We start from the raw sequence: 24,260 nt of genomic DNA on the forward strand, positions 1-24,260 counted from the left end.
TAAATTTCTATAACACACAGAGGCATACTCAAAGTGCTATATAATCATTACCTTATTAAATGGACCAGAACACACTTCTCATTTTCATGCTGAATTCCCTGTTAAATGAAATGCTTTCATCCACCAACACTGGACCTAACTATAAAATACTCTTTTAATGGGCACATGTCATAGCAAAACCATTTCCATGGTATGGACAACGCCGTTCAATAGATACACTGCAGCAGCTCTAAATGAGAGAGAATGGGATTATCCTGCCCTTTGCCCTCTGCCATCATGACAAGGGACACCAAAGGGAAAATGAACAAGTCTCATTGGCATTACTTGCCAAAACATTGCCCTTGGTATTATCTGAAGAATCAGCTGCAAGGACTACCTTGAATATAAGAGCTAGATGATTTGATACATCAGGAGCGTTCCAGGGAGGTTTGGTGGTGGCCATTTCGATCATGCAACAGCCAACGCTCCACACATCACAGGCACGGCCATAGTTCTCGCCTCGCAACACCTTAAACAGACAACACAGCATTGTCAACATGAACTATCAGGCATTTAGCTTGACCTGCTCAGGCCGATATATTACCCCAAGTCCCAAATGTCAATAGAGATTCCAAACTGGTTCATAAAAAGTTCCTGCTTCATGTAATTATAGTCAAAACTACTGGTACTGATACTGTGGTCGAGAGGACTTGTGTTCCACTGATAACAGAATTAAACAATTAAGTCTTGAACAGACAATCCAGAAATTGACATTGTGTCCTGCAATCGATGACACCCAATCAACCATGTCACCAAGCCAGACCTCCTGGTTCACCTGCGTACCCCTTATGACTATCATACACCAATTCTAGACCGGAATGATGTGCTCATTGCCGTAATGTCAATGGTATAAAAGTACATGTTATAATATTGTGAACAATTGGCATATTGATTACAGTAACCAGAGTTACCTCCCTTAGCTAACCAACAACTGAAATACTACTAGATGGCAACGCCTCTCAACGTTACACCTCACTCTCTCACCTCTGGTGCCATGAAGGCGATCGTGCCGAGCAACTGACCCTGAAACTCTCCTGCACCCGTAGCTTGAGATGCTAACCGTGCTGCTGCTCCGAAGTCTCCTATCCTCAACCGCTGCCCTGTACTGTCCACCAGCAAGTTAGCTCCTGTAACAAAGAAAGGGAGGTAATTTACAAGATAATCTAGTGAAAGGGAAGTAACTTGAGGGTGGTGAATATTTCAGTTGTTGAAGCTGCAATGGTCATTTAGAATAACTGCCTGAGATGTCCCCCCCCTTGACACAAAAAATAGCACTTAATTTACATTTTGATATTTTCAGCAATGACATGATGGAAACAACTCAAATTCGGTTGCCAATCCTGCCTTACCTTTGAGATCACGATGAAGAATGCCATTGTCATGGAGATAAGCGAGACCCTGAAGGATCTGCCTGGTGTAGTTTGCTATCACCTCGTCTGAGAAAGACCCGTATCTACCGAGGAGATAGGTCAGAGATCCGCCTGTACAAAACACACAACAGCATCATAACCTGTTACTTACTCAAGATTTTGTTGTTCAAAATCTGCATTGGCAAAATTCAAACAAAGGGACTGAACCCTGTAAGCATTTTAATCTGAACACAAGGACAATAACACAATGACAAGTCACAGATACACATAACCCAACCAAGCTACAGTCATTGACAGTTAGAATGATCAGTCTCATTTGTCATCGATCATGTTTTTTACTTGGACACTTTCTCAAGATTCATATACATTCTTTTCACATAAACATAAATTGACAAGTATGGATTATAGATCTTATTACAGGTCTGCAAAACGATATTGATATTCCTTCAAATATAAGCATTACATAATAATTAAGTACCGAGGCAAGTGAAAGAGAAAATATCCAGGAGCAGATTTGTATCATTAATCGCAGTAGATCTGCTCCCCTTTAAACACTTTCACGGAAAGTTGGTTCTGGATACTGACGGACCCGTGTTAATGCCTTGTGTTTAATAAACAGCTGGTATTACACAGTACCACCATACCTGGCATCCACTCCACGAACATGTTGAAGTGGCATCCCTGTTTGGTGGCGCCGAAGATGCGGACAACGTTGGGGTGGGCCAACCTGGCCATCATCTGCACCTCCTCCGCTATTGCCTGAATCACCTTCTCCTGTTCCATCGGGCTGTTCCGGCAGAACGAAATCTACACGCAATAAAAAGACATTCAGAAATGTTTGGATCAACCACCACCTTTTCTCCTCAAATAACATTTGCTCAAGTTCCCAAGAAAAGAATTAGGTCCAATTTCATATCTCAAGATATTTCTTCTGGGATACTTTTGATACACGTAGATCGTGTGGTGCTTTTTATTGATTTGAAGGTTTTAGCCTCACATTGCTGTGGTGATGTTTCTTCTGGCATACTTTTGATACAGGTAGATTGTAAGGTGCTTTTATTGATCTGAAGGTTTTGGCGTCACATTGCTGTGGTTTATTCGCTTCATCGTCATGATCTGGAAACATTGCCTTAGACGCAAGTCAGTCAATCGCATATTTGAACAACGTGGCTGGACATTTGTTTCATATACAATGTCCAAAATAACAAGTAATTATGTCTTTCATACCTCTTTAGTTCTCAAAACGAGCCTGTAGCCAGTGTGTACAGGGTGAACTGACCTGTTTGACTGCCATGAGCACCCCTGTGCGTACATCGCGCGCCTGGTAGCAGGTGCTGTAGGCTCCCGTCCCTAGCAGTGGCCCCTTCACCCAGTGAATGTTCTCGTAGTAGATAGACGGCTGATCGGACTCCGTGCTGGTACTGCTCCCATCCTGAACACAGACAATGTTATCAATACTTAGAACTGGTCTTGAGCTCCGATGTTTGTAGTAAGAGGTGATTCATTGGGTCAGGTGGTCAGGATTGCTGACTTGGGTGTTACTAAAGTTGTATCCTTCTCTCGAAGGTAATACCGTCTGATGTACGCCTCTTTGAAGCAGTGTTACCCGAGCTGGTAGGAGAGGAATAACACTGCTACAAAGAGACGTACATCAGACCGTATTACCTGAGGGAGAAGCATACAACGTATTTATCTTACCGCCAAGTTAAATGTACAAAATATCATCTTATTTTATTGGGAAGATCGCTACCGACTATATGACATGTAAACAAAATGGCGTCTGCCTCTCGACTGGATTTTTAAAATTAGTGAAATATATTCTGACAAGCTTAGAACTGCTATAAAAATGGTTATTTATGTTTAAGTTGAGTGTGTAAACGATTCAATGCATAAAATAGTTGAAATAAAGCAGAGAAAGTCGGTGATATATATGTCTACATAGTGAACTCAAAAACAGCTAATCAAACAGTTTTTGAACTCCGGGCACTGCATGCGTCATATTATCATGTCATATGATTCTTAGCGATAAAGCTTCTCGGCGGTTACCATGGCAGTGGGTAATATTTTTTCCAGCTGTCACCCTCCTAGGAGGGGTGACAAGGAAATTTGTTAAAGTGTCATTGACCAACGAAATTATATTTTTTTACATGAAGGTAAGATAACTGCCTTTGTCCTAAGGAACAATTGTGATTCTCTGGTATTGGTAATTTACATTATCATTGCTTTAGGTGACAGCATTTGTTTAAAACTGTGAACAAGTTGAAATGTGAAATAGCTTCTTACTATTTGAGTGTATGTAATCCCTTACCTCTGGTTGTATCCGTATTGTGAGGACCTCCTCTCTAGCTGTGGGTGTGAGCCCTGGGACTACAGGGCATGGATCCTGCCTCTCCGACACGGCCATAGCGCGAGCCAGTGCCTCCGCCTCCTCCCTCTCCACCTCCTCCTTGCATGAACACTTGTCATCATGGTGGGTATGTGTGTGCCTCAGTGCTAGGGGAGAAAACAATGAAGTTAGGGCTGCAACGATTAGGTTCAATTCATCGAAAATCAAATCTGACACCATACTTTCAATTTTCGATAAGCATTATCACTATTTCGATTCGATATTTGAATACCTATTCAAATTATTTCCACACAGCCACAATGTAATCTTGACTACAACTCAAGCAGTTTGGAGCGCTGAAATACGGCGAAACGTGATTGGTTGATGCCGGGCTTATTATAAAATGACAATTGTTGTTAGTAGACATCGCCAAGTTGACAATGGATTTCATGATTAAAAAGCCGACTGATAGGTAAATGAAATCTGATGTTTTTACTTGTATGAAGAATCGAATCGAAAATGATGGAATCAAGGGTCCAATATCGAAAATCGAATCAAGGTCTGGGTGAATCGTTGCAGCCCTAAATGAAGGTACAACAGATTCATTTCATTCCTACCTACAACAACAAAAAGTTGACTTTGTTATAATTAAATACGTAACTATTAGGTGAAGGTTCCATGAAAATGTAAATATGATCGCAATTATTAAATCTTTCAGGAGCAAAGTGCAGCTAATCAGCTTGCCTATATATTCAGGATGTTCAACCCTGACTCTGGAGGAACATTCATTGAAATAGCTAATGAATAATATTCATATTAATTAAGACAATTAATTAAACTGGTGTACAAAATATGTCAATGTCTGCAAAAGACATTAGGTCAAGGGTTTATCGGTACAAATTATGTGGAGTGGTTGATGCATGCATCATGGTCAAATTTCACTGTCATGAAATTCATACACATTGAGTGATTCAAGCTTAACTGACTAACTGAGAGTGGTTTTACGCCGCTTTTAGCAATATTCCAGCAATATCACAGCGGGGGACACCAGAAATGGGCTTCACAAACTGTACCCAATTGGGGAATCGAACTCGGGTCTTCAGCATGACGAGCGAACAGCTTGAACCACTAGGCTACCCCACCACCCCAATTCAAGCTTAAACCTAACGAACTGATATATGTGACTGCAAAAGAACCCTTACCTTGATCAGCAGTATGGCTAGGTGAGGTCTTGGGAGATTCGGCGACTTCTGACTTGAACGACACTGGCATCTCACTGGGCGTGTCTGGAGATGATGTTCCGTTGATGTCCAGGAGGTCATCACTACTCATTGTTTCCTGATCGGCAGTGTGGAAGTGGGGAGCATGCTCAGGGGTGTTGGGAGCTGCTGCTGACCCCACTGGAATGGCTTCCTCCTCCCCAGGGGATGTGCTACAACACCCTGGGACCGAACGGTGAATGCAAGAGTTGTGGGTAGCTCCTTCCTCATCACATAGTGAGATGTGCTCATCGAAGTCAGCCACAGTGTTGCTTAATGAGTCTTTCTGTGCAAGGAGACTGTCGTCTGCTTCTGGCTTTTGTGGTTCTACAGGTTTCTGGTTACTTGTGGATGATGTAACACAGATTAGAGGAACTGCATCCGACTTTGCTGCATTGTTAGTTGTTTGAGCATCATGGGAATCTTCACCTTCATCCTGAAGCTTTGCATGCTGTGATTTAGCCAATAGTACCGAGTCTCTAGTAATTCGGCGGGGTATGGATCTTTTCTTTCTCCTTGAGCGGTTGTGGGTGGGTGTGTTGGGCGGACATGAGGGGACTGATTTGGCACCGGTCTCACTCTGGCTTTCAGAGCAATACGTGGCAGGGGAGGGGCACCTGGGGGGTGGAGACGGGAGATTCGTTGGGGGAACCAAGGGGGGAATCAACATCCGCATGGAAATGTTTCTTTGAGCCATGTTGCAATTCTTGTACAATCTTTTCAGACAATTGAAAATCGTTGATTATTCTTGCTAATTTTCGTTTCACGGATATCACAGAAGTTGAGTCGATGTCTGAGAGGAGATCCTCCAGCTCAGTAACAATGGAGTGAAGATGAGCACCGAGTTTAGCCGTCAACAGGAACACCCTGCGGGCCATACGAGAAATACGAACATGAGCATTACAAACAGCCTTCACAGAGAACCTGGCAACAGAGAGGAGTCTGAGCGAAGTGTCAGTCTGTCGCACACCTTCAGCAGCTGATGCCCCCGCCTCATCAGGGACGCTGGTGTCGGGACTGGCATCCGAAGCGCCCTCTATCTCTCTTGGGAGGAAGTCTTGAGGGAACTCCTCCAGGAGCTTCTCTCGATGATGTAGAGTCTCCCTAGCAGCCATTGCCATTGCACGCTGTCCACGCTGTATTCTTCTGTTACACACTTGAGCACATAGTTGAGACCATCCAGGCCTTTGGGACCTGTCAAAGATACTGCTGACAGTTAGATAAGCTCGTTTTCGGTAGAAAGAATCATTTTCACAATAGACAATCCAGTACTGAAATTTGATTAATAAATCTAAATGCTATGAACCCCAGAACCCTGTTCTTGATATATAATGCATAACTTTTCTTGGGCAATAGAACCAAGTTCTTTATAGACAGAAATATATCTGACTTTGTGATATATATAGTCGACTTTACGTGACTGACCTCAAGGCACATATAAAGATTAAAGAGTCTGTGAAGTGAGCTAAGGATAAATAATATTGCAATCAAGGATACTGGCCTCATGAGTGAGTGAAGGAGAACTAAAATCAGGTTTTGACGAACACATAAGTTTTAGTATAATCACTACAAACTTAAGTAAAACTGAAAGGTATTTAGTAAAATCCACGATCACGTCTGTGTCAAGAATAGAAATATAGAAGAATCATCCAATGACAGTATGCCCTGTACTTCACTGGTCCAAAATAACATTTGTAGATTTACTTAACTATCAATAACATTGCATTCATTTGAACTTTTATCATCTTTTAAATTTTTTTAAAAAAATTCACTGGCCAACAGGACCATTGCAAACTTATCATTTAGTGGTCCTGATGAATTTTTACTTGTCAGGGTCCACAGGACCAGCGTAAATTTCTCACAGTGTGACTGCTGCTGCAATTATTTGCAGACATGCAACATCACAGACAAGTGGTCACCTATACACCTTTGTAAATGAGGACCAGGTACAGACACTATTGTCATATCCAAGCAGACCACTGCTCATTTCAAAGTCATGGACATAATTTTGGGATAAAACAACCAGACAGTACAGATTGTTACTAGTCTCTGACCAGCTGACTAGAGTCTAACCACCCTGGAGATCTGCTACACATGTTGTTACCTGGGTTCAGGATCTCTCTGCCTACAGCCAACTCCCTGCACTGACCCTTGGCCAGCTGACTAGAGTCTAACCACCCTGGAGATCTGCTACACACGTTGTTACCTGGGTTCAGGATCTCTCTGCCTACAGCCAACTCCCCGCACTGACCCTTGGCCAGCTGACAAGTGTGTAACAACCCTGGAGATCTGCTACACATGTTGTTACCTGGGTTCAGGATCTCTCTGCCTACAGCCAACTCCCTGCACTGACCCTTGGCCAGCTGACTAGAGTCTAACCACCCTGGAGATCTGCTACACATGTTGTTACCTGGGTTCAGGATCTCTCTGCCTACAGCCAACTCCCTGCACTGACCCTTGGCCAGCTGACTAGAGTCTAACCACCCTGGAGATCTGCTACACATGTTGTTACCTGGGTTCAGGATCTCTCTGCCTACAGCCACCTCCCCGCACTGACCCTTGGCCAGCTGACTAGAGTCTAACCACCCTGGAGATCTGCTACACATGTTGTTACCTGGGTTCAGGATTTCTCTGCCTACAGCCAACTCCCCGCACTGACCCTTGGCCAGCTCCACCAGCGTGGACACAGACAGCTGACTCGTTCGTCTGCAACACAAACACACATTTCACAATCTTGTCCCCCATCTATCCAACCAAAATCCATCACACACCTTACATATTACCCACAAAGCTTATAACACAGCAGCCTTTACCCTGATGTATGAAACTAGTATAAAATTTGAATTATTTATAAAACAGTTGAACCTCACTTATCCAGACATTTGCGTTTTCTTGCGTATTGTCTCGATGAATATATTTCTGGATATGTGAATCTCGTCTGTTACCTTCCCTTTGAGGTGGGATGTGTAGTGATGAATTGTAAAAACAACATCATCTAGTGTGGTAGCTGACTCGTAAGTGGGACTTGATATTTAGTGCATATTTTACACTGAACTCATTCTTCCCTTCATTTATCCCTGTCCCTGGATAAATGACTCATTTTATGTAGTAAGTATTTTGTTTCACATACATATTGTCCAGTAAGCAAGGTTTCTGGATATCTGGGGGGCGGTGAGGTAGCCTAGTGGTTAAAGCTGTCACTTGTCTCGCCGAAGACCCAGGTTTGATTCCCCACATGAGTACAATGTGTGAAGCTCATTTCTGGTGTCCCCCGCCATGATATTGCTGGAATATTGCTAAAAGCGGCATAAAACTCAACTCACTCAATCTGGAAATCTGGTATAAAAAAAAGCAGGGTTTCACTGTAAGTCCAGTTATTGCAACTATCGATTGCTATTCATACTATCAGGCACACTATTGTCATTTTTCACTTTCCTGTTGATATATTAGTATCATAGGGAAGTTGACTGCAACATATCAACAGCCTGTAACATCATTACTGTCCTAGATCAGCACTTACTTGGTTCCATCTGTACACTTGATGACAATGGCATCTACAATTGGCCGCAGGAGATTTTGTAAACGCTGCTGTTGTTGTTTGTCTCGGCATGGCGTGTATGATAACATGGTGCGCATAGCTCTCTGTAGATTAGAAACTCAACATGTATCACAGGTTCCAAATTAAAGTGGTATTATTTCAAGAAACACCCTCAATCTTAATTCATAACATTAGGATTATTACAATGATCCTGTACCTTTCATGCTAAATTTCCCACATTTATTATATAATAAAAAGGGGTTAACCAAAGAATTATTAAAGAGCCTAATTTATTATAAGCAAGTCATAGACAGGTTATCATTACATGGGACCTTTGCTCGATGTAGATAATAAATCTTATCCAAGATCAGCAGATCCTGGGACACCCAAAGAAGGCAACTCTAAGAAACACTCCATGATGTCAAGGACCAACACTGCTCCACACCACACTCTACAACCACAACAGAACCTTAACTCAAAAACATAAAGCACACGATAACACGCTGCGCAGTGATTCCAACCCGAAAGTGTTGCAAATAGTAGTTTCAAGGATCAAATTAGTAGTTGGACCACAATTAGTAGTCAACTAAATACTTATCATCATGATGGATTCTGAGAAAAATAATATGACACTAATCAAGAGTGAAGCTTTAATTTCACATACCCGTTTCGTATAATCAAATGGAAGGAACGGTCACTTGGTTAAATCATTCAAATAGGATCATCATTTTTCCGCAGGTACACAATAAGTGGGTCAAATCGCAAAGGTATTGAAATCAGCTTCAGATTTCTGATATACAATTTCGCTAAATTAGGTTTGTTACTTGCAATGATTCCAGTTCAAATATGTCATTAAATTTGATGAATGGAAGGAAAGAAAAGTCTGAAGTTCGAAAATGTATTTAATCGACAAAAACATATGTTTCTGGCTATATATCCGAATTTTAATGACTTTTCTTCAATTTCGTAGAAATTCTAGTGCAATCGTATTGGCATAGTTTGAGGCTAAAATTCGTAGCGACTAAGATAAAATCATAGAGGTTGGCATCTCTGGCTGTGTATTTCCTCACCAAGCTGGCCACAAAGACTCTGTAGACGGGATCCCCACACATGAAGGCCAGAACCTTGGAGCAGGTGTCCAGCATCTGCTGGGTCGTGGCCTGGCGGTCAGGGGAGATAAGCACGCCTGAACGTCCCTCACCCATCCCACGAAGTAGTGTTGCGATGACTTCCTTGCTTAGATGCTTCAGACCAGTCTCTCGAATAGACCAGTTCCCGAGAAAACAAGCATGAGACAAGATCTTCTCCAAGAACCTGAATTGCAAAATAGAAACAGTCAGGCCACGGCAATAAAAGAATGTCTGTGCATGAAAACTGTACGATTGGCAACTATTACTGTCCATGTAAACTGATACAAAAATAAGGAAAAACTGGGAATATAACTTGCTTTCTTACTTTTCCACACATCTACATCTGGATAATGTTAAAAATTTGTCATAACTCCAAGAGAATGAAGATAACTGTCAGCGAGTCTGTTGTAGTCGAGTGAGTGAGTGAGTGAGTGAGTGAGTGAGTTTGGCTTACCACTACTCTCAACAGTATTCCAGTCATATCTTAGCATGCCAGGTTCATGTGGGAGGTAAAAGCAAATGACACTGAAAGTATTTTGATATTCTTGCTCATATTCCACATACCTGTATCCAAGGCTCTGCTGTGGGTAGGTTGTCTCTAGGAATGGGTTCAGCATGGGGGAGGCGCAGTTCACTCTCCTGTACAGCCTGGGGGGAAGGGGCACGGGTGTTGGGGGGTGCATCAGGGGGGTCAGAGTCTGCTGGAGTGCTGGGGAACCACAAAATTCACTTATAAGTAACTCTATGTTTAATGCTTTAATAACCAATACAAATACAAGTTCATACATACAGAGATGACATCCCATCCATATATTCTGTAGAAATGTATTTTTAGAGTAAACATTATTTCATACTTATCCTGACTCAAACCAATTGCTTGTTTTTCTCTCTGCCAGGGGTTCAATTTTTTTTTAAAAAGCCTCTTGCCACAGGGCAAGTGACTTTAAGAAAGTAACTTGTCCTGACTAATTTTCCACTTGCCCTGATTTTATGACATAATTATGATGATGTAATTATGAAAGAAGAAATCAACATGGTATTTGATGTTAATGTTTACTGGACTATTTATTGAAAAGTGACAAATAGCAAAGAAAGATAACTCTACTTTATTATCATTGAGAAATTTAATAGCTACATTTTGAGCAGATATGAAATTAAATCAAAGTTTATTTGCAGTTTCAAACCATAACTGGAAATTATCTAGTAGCCACGGACAAGTAAGATACCATTATTTGCTTGCCCGAAATGAAAACTGACTTGTCCCGGGCGTCGGGCGATGGGATTTTTTAACCCGTCTGCCCAAGATACAGTGGATACTATGTGTTATGCTCCCCGAGAACAGAAAAACATCTCACCTACTGTGATGCTCATCCCACGCACATGTCCTAACATGACCAGTCGGTCCATTTTTACTAAAGGCCAAAGTATAAGTCAGGATAAGTAAAACTAGGTGTTTACAACTAACTATATTGAACATATAACTAAATATATTGTCATATATCACACATGAAGGATTTCAAAACATACTGCATTCCAGCTAAATGCCTTTGAAGCAATTATCTAGAAAATCTAACTTGTGATTGTCAGAGTCATAACACTGTAGGAATGCCATCCCTGCATACAAGCTGAGTAACACCGAAGTTAAAACTTTAATGACTTCCATCAAAAGTCTCTCAAACGCCCAAACAGGAAAACAGCCAGGTTTAATTTAGGTTAGGCAGTATAGATCACATATAATGACAAGTTTCAAGCAGAACACTAGGAAATCTTACTTCTTTATTTCGACTGTCATTGTCTTCCACTGGGCTCGGCACAGGGGGCAGATGAGAGGTTCATTCTGTCTCCTACACTCCTCGAACCCTGCAAGACATACACACATGCTATAAGCTTAAACATATCATGCTTATTTCTGCAATAATCAATAATTGCAATAGTTGCTAAAGTAGGTGAATAATGTTTTAAGAATTGTTATGGTCGTGAAATTAACAAGCCCATCATGACATTGAAAACTGTACATCAAAATCATAATTAATTAATGTTTATGTAAATTTCCAATATTGAAACCTTAAGTCTACTAGAAAACCTGTACATAACAATGTAATTTTTAAAGTAAAATTGATATTTTTATACTTATCCTGACTCATAATCTTCTGCTTATCTCCCTTTCCCTTTCGAATGGTAGTGGAACACTTGAATGCCTTGAAGAGTGACAAGTAAGGCAGGTCACCTGACTGGTTTACGCGGGAAAGGGCAAAGGGAGGTAACTCGTGGGTGAGTGTATTTATACGTCTGGTTCGGGAACTTCAAGGGATTCAAGTGTTCCACTACCATTCGAAAGGGAAAGGGAGATAAGCAAAAGATCATGAGTCAGGATAAGTAAAAATATAATTCTATTCTGTTGTATATTTATTGCCCAGGGCTGATGATAAACACTACGACAGTCATAACTCCTATACTTTAACATAGAGGTAAGAAAGTCGTAGTGCTACGATTGCTTTGTGAAATGGGTCCCAGGTCACCGGAGTTGTGGAGACACTTACATATGGCTATACAGTGATGGTGGAGACGGTTGTGACAGCCGTTCTCACACTTCAGTAGACTCTCTCCCTCCAGCATTTCGAGGAGACAGATGGGGCATGTGTCCTCCTCTTCCCGCATACTGCTGCAACCACAGACCACATGATCAAAAACAGAGATGACACACACATAGATACTGCTGTAATCACAGACTGGCATGATCAAACACGGATATCATACACAGAGATCATGCATAGAAATCATACACAGAGATCATACATAGAAATCATAAACAGTAAAGGACATGGACACCAAGCACACATACACACTTCTGTAATCATAGACAATCAAGATCACACATGGAGATCATAGACAGAAATCATACACACATACATAATGGGGTAGCCTAGTGGTTCAAGCTTTCCTTCGTCACACTGAAGACCCAGGTTCGATTCCCCAGATGGGTACAATGTGTGAAGCCCATTTCTGGTGTCCTCCGCTGTGATATTGCTGGAATATTGCTAAAAGCAGAGTAAAACTAAACTCACTCACTCACTCACATACATACTGCTGTTGTCACACACTTGAAGAGAGACCCAAAACAGAGGTCAGACACAGAAAGCATCTCATATATAATACATACCCTTGTTCTTACAATGGCCACATTCTAAGCAGTTACACAAATGACATATCTGTCCTAGGATGGTCATCCCTGTCACACGATGACTCAATCATTTTGGAAATGTAAGATCTATTACTGAGAGGTGAGTCAGTCAGGGGAGACAACTCTTCACTCACTAACATTTCCTGATAACAGCAAGTATTGTTTCACATCTCATGTCTGTTTCACCTCAGCATGACGACATTGCTGATATCAGTAGGAAGCAAACTTTAATTCTCATCAGCAAGGAAACTGAGGAAGTCATGTGTTAAATTTAATTCAGTGTGGAATTAGAAACAGAAACTGATACCAAGATCCCAACAATATAGTCACCAGTCATCAGCACTGAGAGTATCGGGTCATAGCCAATACTGAATCTTCATTAACATTCATTTCCAACCCAATGCTGATCAGCTACAGCTAAGTGGGGCAAGGAGGATCATGAGGTAAGTCATTCTTTAAGAAAACTTTACGTAAAACATAAAAAAGTTTGTTTTAGCAAGTATAATTATTAAAATCTAAATATTTTAGACATTTAAATACTTACCTTACCTCATGGTAATATGCATATTACCTTTGCTCGTCCGATACAAAGATTGGAAACGTGATCGATAAGTATCCTGGTTGAATGCTATCATGAAACTAGTGATGTGTCGATCTGGAAGAACTATGCGAGGCAAAAACAAAGCAAACAACACACCGCGAAGACCGGACAGTAAGAAAAAACAGCCAACAGAGAGTAGAATTTTTTTATTGTATCATCGTTGAAGGATACAATAGGAAAACCTTAACGTAGCAAAACACAAAGAATACAGTAAGTAACTAAATCAGAAATATCCTATACACTTCGATACACGTCCAACTCGCAGTGCGATAAAGGATAAAGTGACGTGTTCTCATTGTCACATGACCAGGATTGGGGGGCGTGCTTCTGCTCGCCGGACGAGATTGACATGTCACTAGTTTCATGATAGCATTCAACAAGGATACTTATCAATTATGTTTCCAATCTTTGTATCGGATGAGCAAAGGTAATATGCACATTACCATGAGGTAAGGTAAGTTAAAAATTATATTTAAACTGTCAGAAAGCTTCATCACCATTTCATTTTCAAATCCTTGCTTGGAAACATAAGCCAATCAATCAATGATGATCATAAAGGAGTATTAGCATCATTGGATAGATAAAGCCATATTAAAGCCTGATCGGTGGAGCAGGTGTCAAGGCAAGAAATAATTGAAGGCAGCTCACCCCGTGTCACTCTCTGAGGGCAGACTGGTGTTTTCAGCTGAATTGTTGACAGTGTCTTCTTGTTGTTGCGCTGTTTCTTTCTTTCTCTCTTTTTCCAGTCGACGACTGTGTATACGGGATGACCGTCGGTCATGGTAGATTCGAAATAAATTTTCCACCTGAAGTGTAAGAGTATGTCTGAAGATTGCCAAAGACAAGATTGTTCAGGGGAGATAAATCTAGGCAAGTTTAAATGATGCATATGCCCATGTCATCCTCGATAATCTCCAGGGTATACGTTACTATCACTCTCCACTATACCCTGGATGCATCCACGGCTTGGCCCGATGATTTTATTACCTCCCTTGGCTGGCTTTTTATCCAATCAGGTGTCTACGTTGCAAGTTGAGAGAACCAATCACAACTCACATTCGCTTCTTAAATTATCTAACCTTTTAAACTTGGCAACACAATTGATGCAGAGATACTTTGAAAGAGGTAGGAGGAGTTCTTTTATATATTTTTTAAAAGTTTCAGATTTGTCAATTTGTCTGTATTATTTCTTCAAAAATCTGAGTGGCACTGCCAACAAACCTTCGCGACTGCGACTGCTATCTTTGTTGACACTGGCAAGTTCGGATGTAACAGCGGCATAGCTGATTGGCTACTGTGAGAATGCGGAGCCAGCAAAGGGAGGTAATATAATCATAGGACCAAGCCGTGGATGCATCCGGGGTATAGTGGAGAGTGATTGTAATGTATACCCTGGAGATTATCGCGGGATGATGCCCATGTGTGAGATTATCGAGGATGATGCCCATTGGCAGGTCAGTGCTCTACTTATCCTTGTTTGCCAGTAGTTGGGACAAAGCCTGTTCTTAAAGCACACAAAGATACCAGGGCCAAGTTTACCATAGATATACTAATATTTAGGCATTGTATTAACATAACATGCCTTAAAGCCCAATATTAAACAGTAGCTGTATAAAGTATGACAAGCATAGTAAGGGTGTAGCTACTCAATTAGTCCAGGGGTGGAAATAACCCATTGCCCGACGTCCGAGTCCAGTGTTTTTTCCAGTCGGGCAAGCAAAATTGTATATCACGCTGTACCAATGTCCAGTTGACTTTGCAATGTTAATTATGTTGTTCATTTAAAAAATCAACAAGAAAATCGGCCAGTATAGAAGAAAAATTATCAGGGCAAGTGATGTTACATGTGCCACTGTACCGGTGTACACTAGCAACTTTAAAGTTATTCCCACCCCTGTAGTCTCTTGACTGTCAATCACTTGTAACAAGGGATTTATCTGGGATTTCAGATTAGGTGCCCTTGCAACACCGTAGATATTGGAACAATTATCACATTGTGGACAATTTGAAATTTTCTATTTCAGTCTTTTAACTTTGTATACTGACATTTCCCGATGCAATCTGATGAGGCTGGGGTGGAAATAACCCATTGCCCGACGCCCCAGTCCAGTGTTTTTTTCTGTCAGGCAAGCAGATTTGTATATCACACTGTACCGATGTCCAGTTGACTTTCCAATGTTCATTATGTTTTAAAGTTATTTCCACCCCTGTGAGGGTAACACGGAAGTATATATACTGAGTGTGTACGTCATCAGGGAGCTTCTACTTACTTCATAGTTTTTAAGTGTCTTGCTCCAGAGGCAGTTGTCGTTGTGTCGGACTTGGAACACCCTCAGCATGACGAACAGCACGTGGACACAGTGGGGGTGACGTCCACAGCTGCAGGTCTGGGAACAGTAAGAAACTACTGTAACACACTGGATAACATGGTGGGACAGCTAACAACACACTGAAGATAGCGCAGGGATTAGGGCTGGCTAAAATGATCGATAATTGAAAATATCGTTGATGGGAAAAAAATATCAATGACTATCGATATGAAAATTGTTTTCAATAGTATCATGCTTAAACTATTGAGACGAAAATTAATTTTCAATTACATCCATAATACAGAAAGTTATGTCTGTATTCAAAGACTGCTTCTAAAGTATGTTCAGGACACTGTTTATAATAGTAATACATGAATACATGTATCACCATTCACCACTGATGTGAAATAGGTTGAGTTCTTTTGGAATTCTTCTTTACAATTTTGCTAACATTTACTTCTCAAATATTTATCGATAATCGATCAATATTAAGTTTAACAATTATTGATTTCTATGACTTATATCAATAGCCAGCCCTAGCTACAAGTCTAGTCATACAAGACACAAGATGTTTCCAGGAAATCAGGGAGGAGATAATATGACACTCAAACAGCTGGCAAAAATACACGTTCATATCTCTGGGTGAGATCCCTGTAGAAATGTAGAAAGTAGCTTCACTCTCCTACCTAAAGTTCCATGCGACCAGCACATCTTGCACAGTCCATTCAATATATTGTATATATATTTCTTTTATTTTTGACTGCACATTTACTTAAACTTCTTTGGTAGAATGGTTTACTGTCACTGAGGAAATATCCAAAAACGTGTAATACTATTTCGATTTGCATAGTGATCCTTTGTTTACATAGGTTATGCGGTTCCACATGCTGTCATTGAAGCCCGACGGAGAGCAAGTGATGCAGTCATTTTGATGTATACATATGTATTGTCATAAACTTTACTTTTGCAGTTTTAGATGAATATCTATATGACAATTCAAAACAATATGAGGAGTGCACCGAAAAGCTTGCATAAGGCTTTTGATTTACGAATATGTGCATTTGTTTACAATCAAGAGAAACGTCCGCTCACATGATATGCAAATTTGCCTGTGGAAGTGATGTTATGCTAAGTCATCACTGCGCCAAAGTGGTTTACCTGCGGTCCGATAATAACACGGAACTTGTGGTCTGGTGAGTCCCCGCCGATGAGGAAGGAATTTGGGCCCATTTGTTGGAGCAGGTAGAGCCGAACGCGCTGCACCCGCTCGATACGTTTCTTGGACAGCTCACTATTGGGGGCTGGGTCGATTAGAGGGTTGGATAGGTTACGCCGACCTGAGACTGGTTGACCCGGTGTGGGTTGACGAAACTGAAACAATGATGTTGATTTCCTGAGATGCTGATGCCATACTTAAGATGTACATTTATTATCCAATAAATTCATTTCATTAATGAAGTCATTGTTGATCATTGTCAATTGATCAGTCTTGAGAGTACAAAACGATTATCAATCAGTCAAAATTGAAAAGGTTGTACCTTCCTCAACAATATTTCAATAAATATTAACAGTGTTGAACTTGAATTGAATTGTGCAATGGGATCATACAAGTCTTCAATATCCCTGATGGTATTTGAACCTTCGTTTGACATGTAGTTTCTTTCAAATGCCAACACATCAATAAATCATCCACTACCCTCAAAGTAAATATATCATATCTGTGTTTTATTATATGCCTTTTGATCTGCAGGTCTCTACAATATAAACTGCAAAATGTTACTCACGGAATTGGAAGGTGAGACTTTCTTGCGAGGAACCCCAGAGAGAATCGGCTGTGAGTTGACAACTTGCTGCGTGAAGGCAGACTCTGCTCCGGGGTTCGTGTTTCTTCTCTTTAATCCACTTGATATGCTTAGGGGAATCTGGAGACATAACGCAGTAATAAGTCGATGTCAGTGAATGGTACAACATGGCTTCACTCACACCCAAGGTCAACAAGTAATTATAAAAGATAGATTTGTTTCCAACTTATTCATCATGTTAATTATCAATAATAATATGTTCGATTCATGGTTTAATCTTGTTAGTATATACAGCAATTCCTGCATGAGATTTATTCTCATGCCAGTCTAGGAAATGTAATTAGGTCAAGTTAGTTTAGTTTATGGATCGCTTAAATAGAGTAAAATATACTGAAATAAATGTTTATGCAAGTAGACATCACTATAAACTGCATCTAATTCTAGTGAGTGAGTGAGTTTAGTTTTAAATAATCGAGTCTGGACCAGACAATCCAGTGATCAACAGCGTGAGCATCGATCTGTGCAATTGGGAACCGATGACATGTGTCAACCAAGTCAGCGAGCCCGACCACCAGATCCCGTTAGTTGCCTCTTACGACAAGCATGAGTTACCGAAGTGAAGGTTCATTCTAACCTGGACCTTCAAGGGTGTATTTCATTCTAAGCAGCCACCAGTGTTTTCAGATAGACTTAAGGATCATAAAGGTTTTGTGTTTAGCTCGGCTCCCCTGCTCACCTGTGATGGAGCCACAGATGCTGCTGATCCGTTGCTGTGTCGCGTGTACTGTGGACAGAAAAACAAGCTTACAGTCAACATGGAGACAAATCTTTCAATACACAGATGCCAAACTGCATACTAGCATTTGTTTAGAAATCTGACCACGATGAACAGGTACAAGAAATGAGCTCCATCTAAACATACTGATTCAAATATAAAACTAGACATAAATCTGTTACGATGGTATGATTTGGTGGTCACTGACTTGTTCCATTTCATGCTATTGTGTCCCCTTTGTGTGGTTTGATCATGATGCCAATCACTTGATCCTAAATCAGATTTGACCATTTACAGATACAAGTATAAAGTAAGATTTTACGTTTTTGGGAGCATTTGATGCTGAATCTTCATTTGGTACTGAACACATTAGCCTAATGTTTTAAATGAAGTTTACTGTCATCATATACACAATAAATATCAAACAAACATGATAATATATCAGTTCTAAGTCCTAACTAAACCATGGAAAGGGGAGGGAAAAGACTGCTGTCTTACCGAAGGTCTTGTTTTCTTCTTTTCCAGCAGATCTTTCTTCCAGGCCGGCATGGACTTGAGTCGCTCTCTGATCCGCCCATCATCCAGTCGTTCTTCCTTGGCCAGGATGGGTGGCTTTTTCTCATCTTTCAAAATACTGAAACAAAATTAGGACTGATAATGACAGCCGCACAAGGCAGAGGTCAAGTACATAGGGATCATGCACATTATTATGTAAGCATATTTTTCCGGCTACCTGATTGGTCTAGAGGCGTCCACGTGAGCGTCAACAGAAAAGCATATTGACTCTAACCCAGGTCCGACCAAAAGTCATATTGACTCGAGTTACTAAAAATAGATTTTGACGTCAAGCTATGACGTCATTCTATTGTTTACATGTCACAGTATTGTTGACATAACGTTATTGGTTTGTAGCGAAAATAAAGTTACTTTTTTGGCTAAATGGACATGTTTGGGTTTTTAGAAGCCTTTTTTCGGTAATTACATAATAAAACAATTATGGACTGGTGATTCGGTCAATACCTGTTTTTATTGACCCTCAAAAAGCAATATTGACCTCATAACCAGTCTATAATTGTATATTAAATTCAAGAACAGACTACAAATATGCAAATTATGTCTAGTGCAGAATCATACATTCAACATGAGCAGGTGTCAACCTTAACTGAAGCTTTTAAGAAAAAATAGAAACATTGATAAATTACTTGAGTGTGTTTTAACATACTAATTAATCCAGAGTAGGGATATGATATATGGTAGAAGTTACTAGTACAACTTCTTTATTACACCGCTTTTAGCAATATTTCAGCAATATTACGGCGGGGGACTCCAGAAATGGGCTTTACACATTGTGCCCATGTGGGGAATAGAACCCGGGCCTTCGGCGTGATGAGCGAACGCTTTAACCATTAGGCTACCACACCGCCCCCAGTCTCATGCGAACACCATTATCAAGTAATACTTGGAGTGTGGCTAAGAAGCTCATGTAACCACTCTCTTTACACCATTCTTTACCAGTAGAGACTATTGGATGGCGTATAGACCACTCTTCATATATGTTTATGTTTCAAGAATTTTGTTATGTGCACGATTACAGAGAATTACCCTGTTTACGATCAAGGATGACAAGTTTAATGACCCTAATTATTCTTTTTAACTTTCTTTTAGAGCTCTTATTATGATTAATGACTAATATTTAGCTCTCTTAGCAGGTTTAGAGTCTGGTAATTCATGGGTCTAGCCCAACTGCTGGCATAAATCAAATGTACTCAAACTGGAAGGGTAGTTTCAGCCAAAACTGGGTAATTTTCCACTCATTAGACACCATTAATTGGGCCAAACTGTTCCATCATTTAACATCACAGCGAGCATGCTGGGTTATTTATTTACATGCTACATGTCTTCCTCTTCATCTTCTCACATTCCCTCTTCATCACTCGCATATTAAATGAAACAGATTTTCCTTAAAATGCTGAAAAAATTTACAAATCATGAATTACAACCAGACAGTAATCATGTGGATTCTGACATTTTTTTTCAGCATGTTCGAAACGGTTCTCAACTACTGAAGCACTTGCTGGGAAAACATTAGGTAATTGGTCTACAGCTGATCAAAGGATCACAACATCCCAGGTAGGTTATTAGCGTGATCGGAGGAGCAGTAATTATAGAGTGAGTGAGTTTAGTTTTACGCCGCTTTTAGCAATATTACAGCAATATCACAGTGGGGGACACCAGAAATGGGCTTCACACATTGTACCCATGTGGGGAATCGAACCCGGGTCTTTGATGTGACAAGATAATGCTTTAACCACTAGGCTACCCCACCGCCCAAGTAATTATAGACCCTAAATGGCACAGACTCTACATTATCACCTTCAGATGTATAAATTAAATACCAGGAACACAGAGATAAAATGTCATTTTCATGAAATGTGAAACAATGCACTTGTAAACATGGTTAATATAGAAAACATCTTGAGTGCGAAATTCAAGTTAAGTGTGACTGAAGTATTCTTTCGATCCAGTTACAAACTTCCCAAGCTTGGAAAACAGAGATCTCCAAACTGAGGCATGATTGGATATCTCTGAACTCAGGGATTGGGATAGGCAGGGAGCCATGGGCCATTTTGCACATTAGAATAAAAAATGGCCCATTAAAATTTTGAAGTAAATATTATACAAGGGCAGTGGCCCATTCTAATTTCAGAAAAAGGCTAATAATCCTGAAAATGGCCCATTGTCAAAGTTATCTATCCCAATCCCTGTGAACTATCAGGGTCCAGTATTAGTTTTGTAATTTTCAAAAACATTTAGTAATCATAAAACAGTTTGATTGACTAAATGGATTTTTATGTCTTCTATCAGTATCACCCAAACCCTTCAAAATGTGTCAAACATCCCATCACAGGACAGAAAAGTGAACCTTTATCCATTGATAACTCTTGTAAAAAAAGTGACGATACTAATTAAGTCAGTAAAAAGCCAAATTGTTGACAATGTTTCAAAACAGAAAGAAGCAATATATTTCCCATTATGATTACACTCTACTTTCTGCCCATATTGCCGCTCCTTTCTCAGGAATCTCACCTCCCTTTTCACTGAGATTGTCAATAACATTCTTTCCAATTTCCGCACCCTAAGGTTTACTTTGTGTTTGTTCGTTGTTGAAGATCTGTAAATAATTGAGCCAAGTCCACACAATCCAGTGATTGTGACAACAAAAGCATGAATGATTTGGGACTGCAGTTGGGATACGAGGATATGCACCAATCCAAGACCAATTCTTACAGGATCTTTACGAGTCATAAGCATATTTACCATGTTCACCACCAGCTTTTGATAGGGATAATTAGATCATTTTCATATCATACACTATGAAACAGCCACACACTACATATTTCAGAAAACGTTTTGTATGTAACTATTTTTGTAACACATCCCTATCAAAAGCGTAGTTAATTAAATTGTTCAACCAATTCGACATTTTTCGTCATCATGATCTACATTCAGTTTAGTAAAGGACACTGTAGGGACCAGGTTGCAACATGTATTAAATTGTTAAAGCTATGATACGTCTGGACTCATCAGCATTGTTCAGGATAATTGGCAATACATTGTAAATCACTAACACATCTCGGTATACCAGTCCCAAAGATCTGATGGCACATAATATTCATCAGTGTTCTGCCAAGATGAATCACAACACACTCTCCTGACAGACATCAAAACAAATTGAAAGTGTTCAGGTTAAAAAACATATTTCATCAATGCAGTCCAACCACTCTACATTTCTGTATCAGCAAAAATCGTGTCTCCATTCAAATGCAAACCACAATGATGAGTAATTCAATACGACAAACTTGTCAAACAGGAATGTGGAGAGACTATTGTATTGACAGGTTCTGGCAAGAAGGTGCTAAGTCCACTGACAGACTGAACACCTTCACAACTCTACCTGTTCCTACTGATCAGACGAGAACACCTAGACAACTCTACCTGTCGCTAAAATTCAGAAATTTGCCCAGGGAACTCCATGTTGACTGTAAGGAGATCCTCTATGAAGGATGGGCCTGTTTAAATGCAGCCCCAGAAAACCCGCCAGGTCACATCAGCTCTGAGTGTATGGACTACCTTGACCCTGATATTGCCTGCCTATCTACTGATCTCTCTGGGTCAGCTCCTCATCAGCTAGACTTTCTCAAAGTCCCTGAACCACATTATGTTCCTACTGCCTAGCCCTCCCTGCAGTGCTAATGCCTGAAATCAAGCAAGTCTAAATTTCCTCAGGTTCATAGGCTCATCTCATAGACTAACGCTTAGTCCCTGAATATATATAATTATGATAGCAACAAATAAACCCTTTTAAATTGAAAAGGAGCCCTAGTGAGTTGAGAGAAATCTAGACTTGCTTCATTTAGGGCTTTAGCATTGCAGGGAGGGCAAGGCAGTAGGGATAATAATGTGGTTCAGGTACTGTAACTCAGGCGAGCCTATCTCACTGGGACTCCTTTTCAATTTAAATGGGATTTTGTGTAACTATCAAAGTTATATACCTCGGTATATATTTACAGACTTAGTCTACTCATCTACATACAAGTAGAACATCCTCATTGCAATCTGGTTCTATTAATAGAAGGAGTGTCGTCTGCTCTTTTCACAAGTTTAACATCTACATTTAATGAATGCCAACTCATGGCTTGTAAGTATTTCAAAGGGATGGTAGATTGTAGATATCATCCATCCTGGTAGGTTGAAAAGAATTCATTTCCTTTGGGAGTGGCCATGGTGACAAAATTTATGAAGTGATCCTGTCAATCACACTTTAACGGGTTCAGTCTCTTGTCACTACCATGATCCAAACACCACAATACTTCTGTCCCAGCTTCAAGTAACATATATATGATTAACTGAAATCATATGTTGATAAGGTCAAATAAAAAAAATGTTGTGGTTCGACTACACCTCTTCAAAATTTAGGGTAGGTAGGTAGGAATTTATTTTTTATCTTTTATAGTAGTAAAGTACAAACTAATAACACATTTATCAACGTGTAATTGTTTATTCAATCAAGCTTGCGGCCATCATATCGACTTTCTCTATCAGAATGACCGATGTCTATCGGTGCTGGGAAAAAACAATGGTATCTGAAAGCTTATTTTATTCATTCCGCTTAAATAAAATAGGGTCGGTACCAGAATTCAAGTGTCGGTCGGGTAATCGGAATCACAACATTTTTTTAGGCATAACTTAAAAATTGAGATAGGAAGACACCTTAAGATCACAGCAAGAATATGTACTCATAACAGTCATAAAGCACTTCTCCAAAGCCAAATAGAAATCTCTTCGGTCAACTATGCTCAGCTAATAACAGTCAATATGATAACAGTACAAGCAACTGAAAATGATACTAAGAACTGTTTGTTTTTGTTTGGTTGTTGCACAGCCTACACTCAGCAATATTCCAGCTATATGGCGGGGGTCTGTAAATAATTGAGTTAACCACACAATCCAGTGATCAATAACATGAGCAACTATCTACTTTATTGGGATGCAATGACATTGTGTCAACCAGGTCAGTGAGCCTTACCACCTGATCCCATTAGACGCCTCTTCAAACAAGCATGGGTTGCTGAAAAATAATTCTAAGCCAGATCTTCACGGGTATAATAACCAACTAGGGCCAGTAGACTCAAAACAGACTGGCTGCTGCAGAACTACAGAAATAGGGGATGAAGAGCATTTTCTGTGAAGATGCCTTCTTAACGAAGATCTGCAACTGGAACTTTCACCATTCCTGCCTCAGTTATACACCCAATTTTCACTTGAAATACTTGAATAATTTAACTGTATATTTATCATGATGTCTGAAACTTTGAATATGGATATTAAACATAGCCTTACCAATTTAGCATGTTTCATTATACTGTGAA

General features: G+C 40.1%; 1 protein-coding gene and 1 long non-coding RNA gene across 2 annotated transcripts in view; one reads left to right on the forward strand and one right to left on the reverse strand.

The window, feature by feature from the left end:
- The window catches only part of LOC124290482 (mitogen-activated protein kinase kinase kinase 1-like), a 37,383-nt gene that overhangs the window by 4,619 nt on the left and 8,504 nt on the right, over window positions 1-24,260 (reverse strand). The window contains 22 exon segments of the mRNA XM_046727226.1: window positions 377-508; window positions 1,024-1,166; window positions 1,389-1,520; window positions 2,054-2,216; window positions 2,689-2,841; window positions 3,718-3,902; window positions 4,938-5,616; window positions 5,618-6,073; window positions 6,076-6,188; window positions 7,609-7,700; window positions 8,515-8,636; window positions 9,603-9,806; window positions 9,808-9,846; window positions 10,227-10,371; window positions 11,435-11,522; window positions 12,203-12,324; window positions 14,093-14,250; window positions 15,715-15,831; window positions 16,912-17,124; window positions 17,538-17,675; window positions 18,292-18,339; window positions 18,829-18,964. Coding sequence (XP_046583182.1) covers window positions 377-508; window positions 1,024-1,166; window positions 1,389-1,520; window positions 2,054-2,216; window positions 2,689-2,841; window positions 3,718-3,902; window positions 4,938-5,616; window positions 5,618-6,073; window positions 6,076-6,188; window positions 7,609-7,700; window positions 8,515-8,636; window positions 9,603-9,806; window positions 9,808-9,846; window positions 10,227-10,371; window positions 11,435-11,522; window positions 12,203-12,324; window positions 14,093-14,250; window positions 15,715-15,831; window positions 16,912-17,124; window positions 17,538-17,675; window positions 18,292-18,339; window positions 18,829-18,964 — 3,778 coding nt within the window.
- Window positions 3,185-23,119, forward strand: LOC124290810. The gene is made up of 3 exons (XR_006902045.1): window positions 3,185-3,330; window positions 21,786-21,796; window positions 23,108-23,119. It is a non-coding gene; the product is annotated as an uncharacterized LOC124290810 (long non-coding RNA).

This window comes from Haliotis rubra, unplaced genomic scaffold (genome assembly GCF_003918875.1).
Source record: "Haliotis rubra isolate DU_JTF1 unplaced genomic scaffold, ASM391887v1 Scf10, whole genome shotgun sequence".
Taxonomy (NCBI): domain Eukaryota; kingdom Metazoa; phylum Mollusca; class Gastropoda; order Lepetellida; family Haliotidae; genus Haliotis; species Haliotis rubra.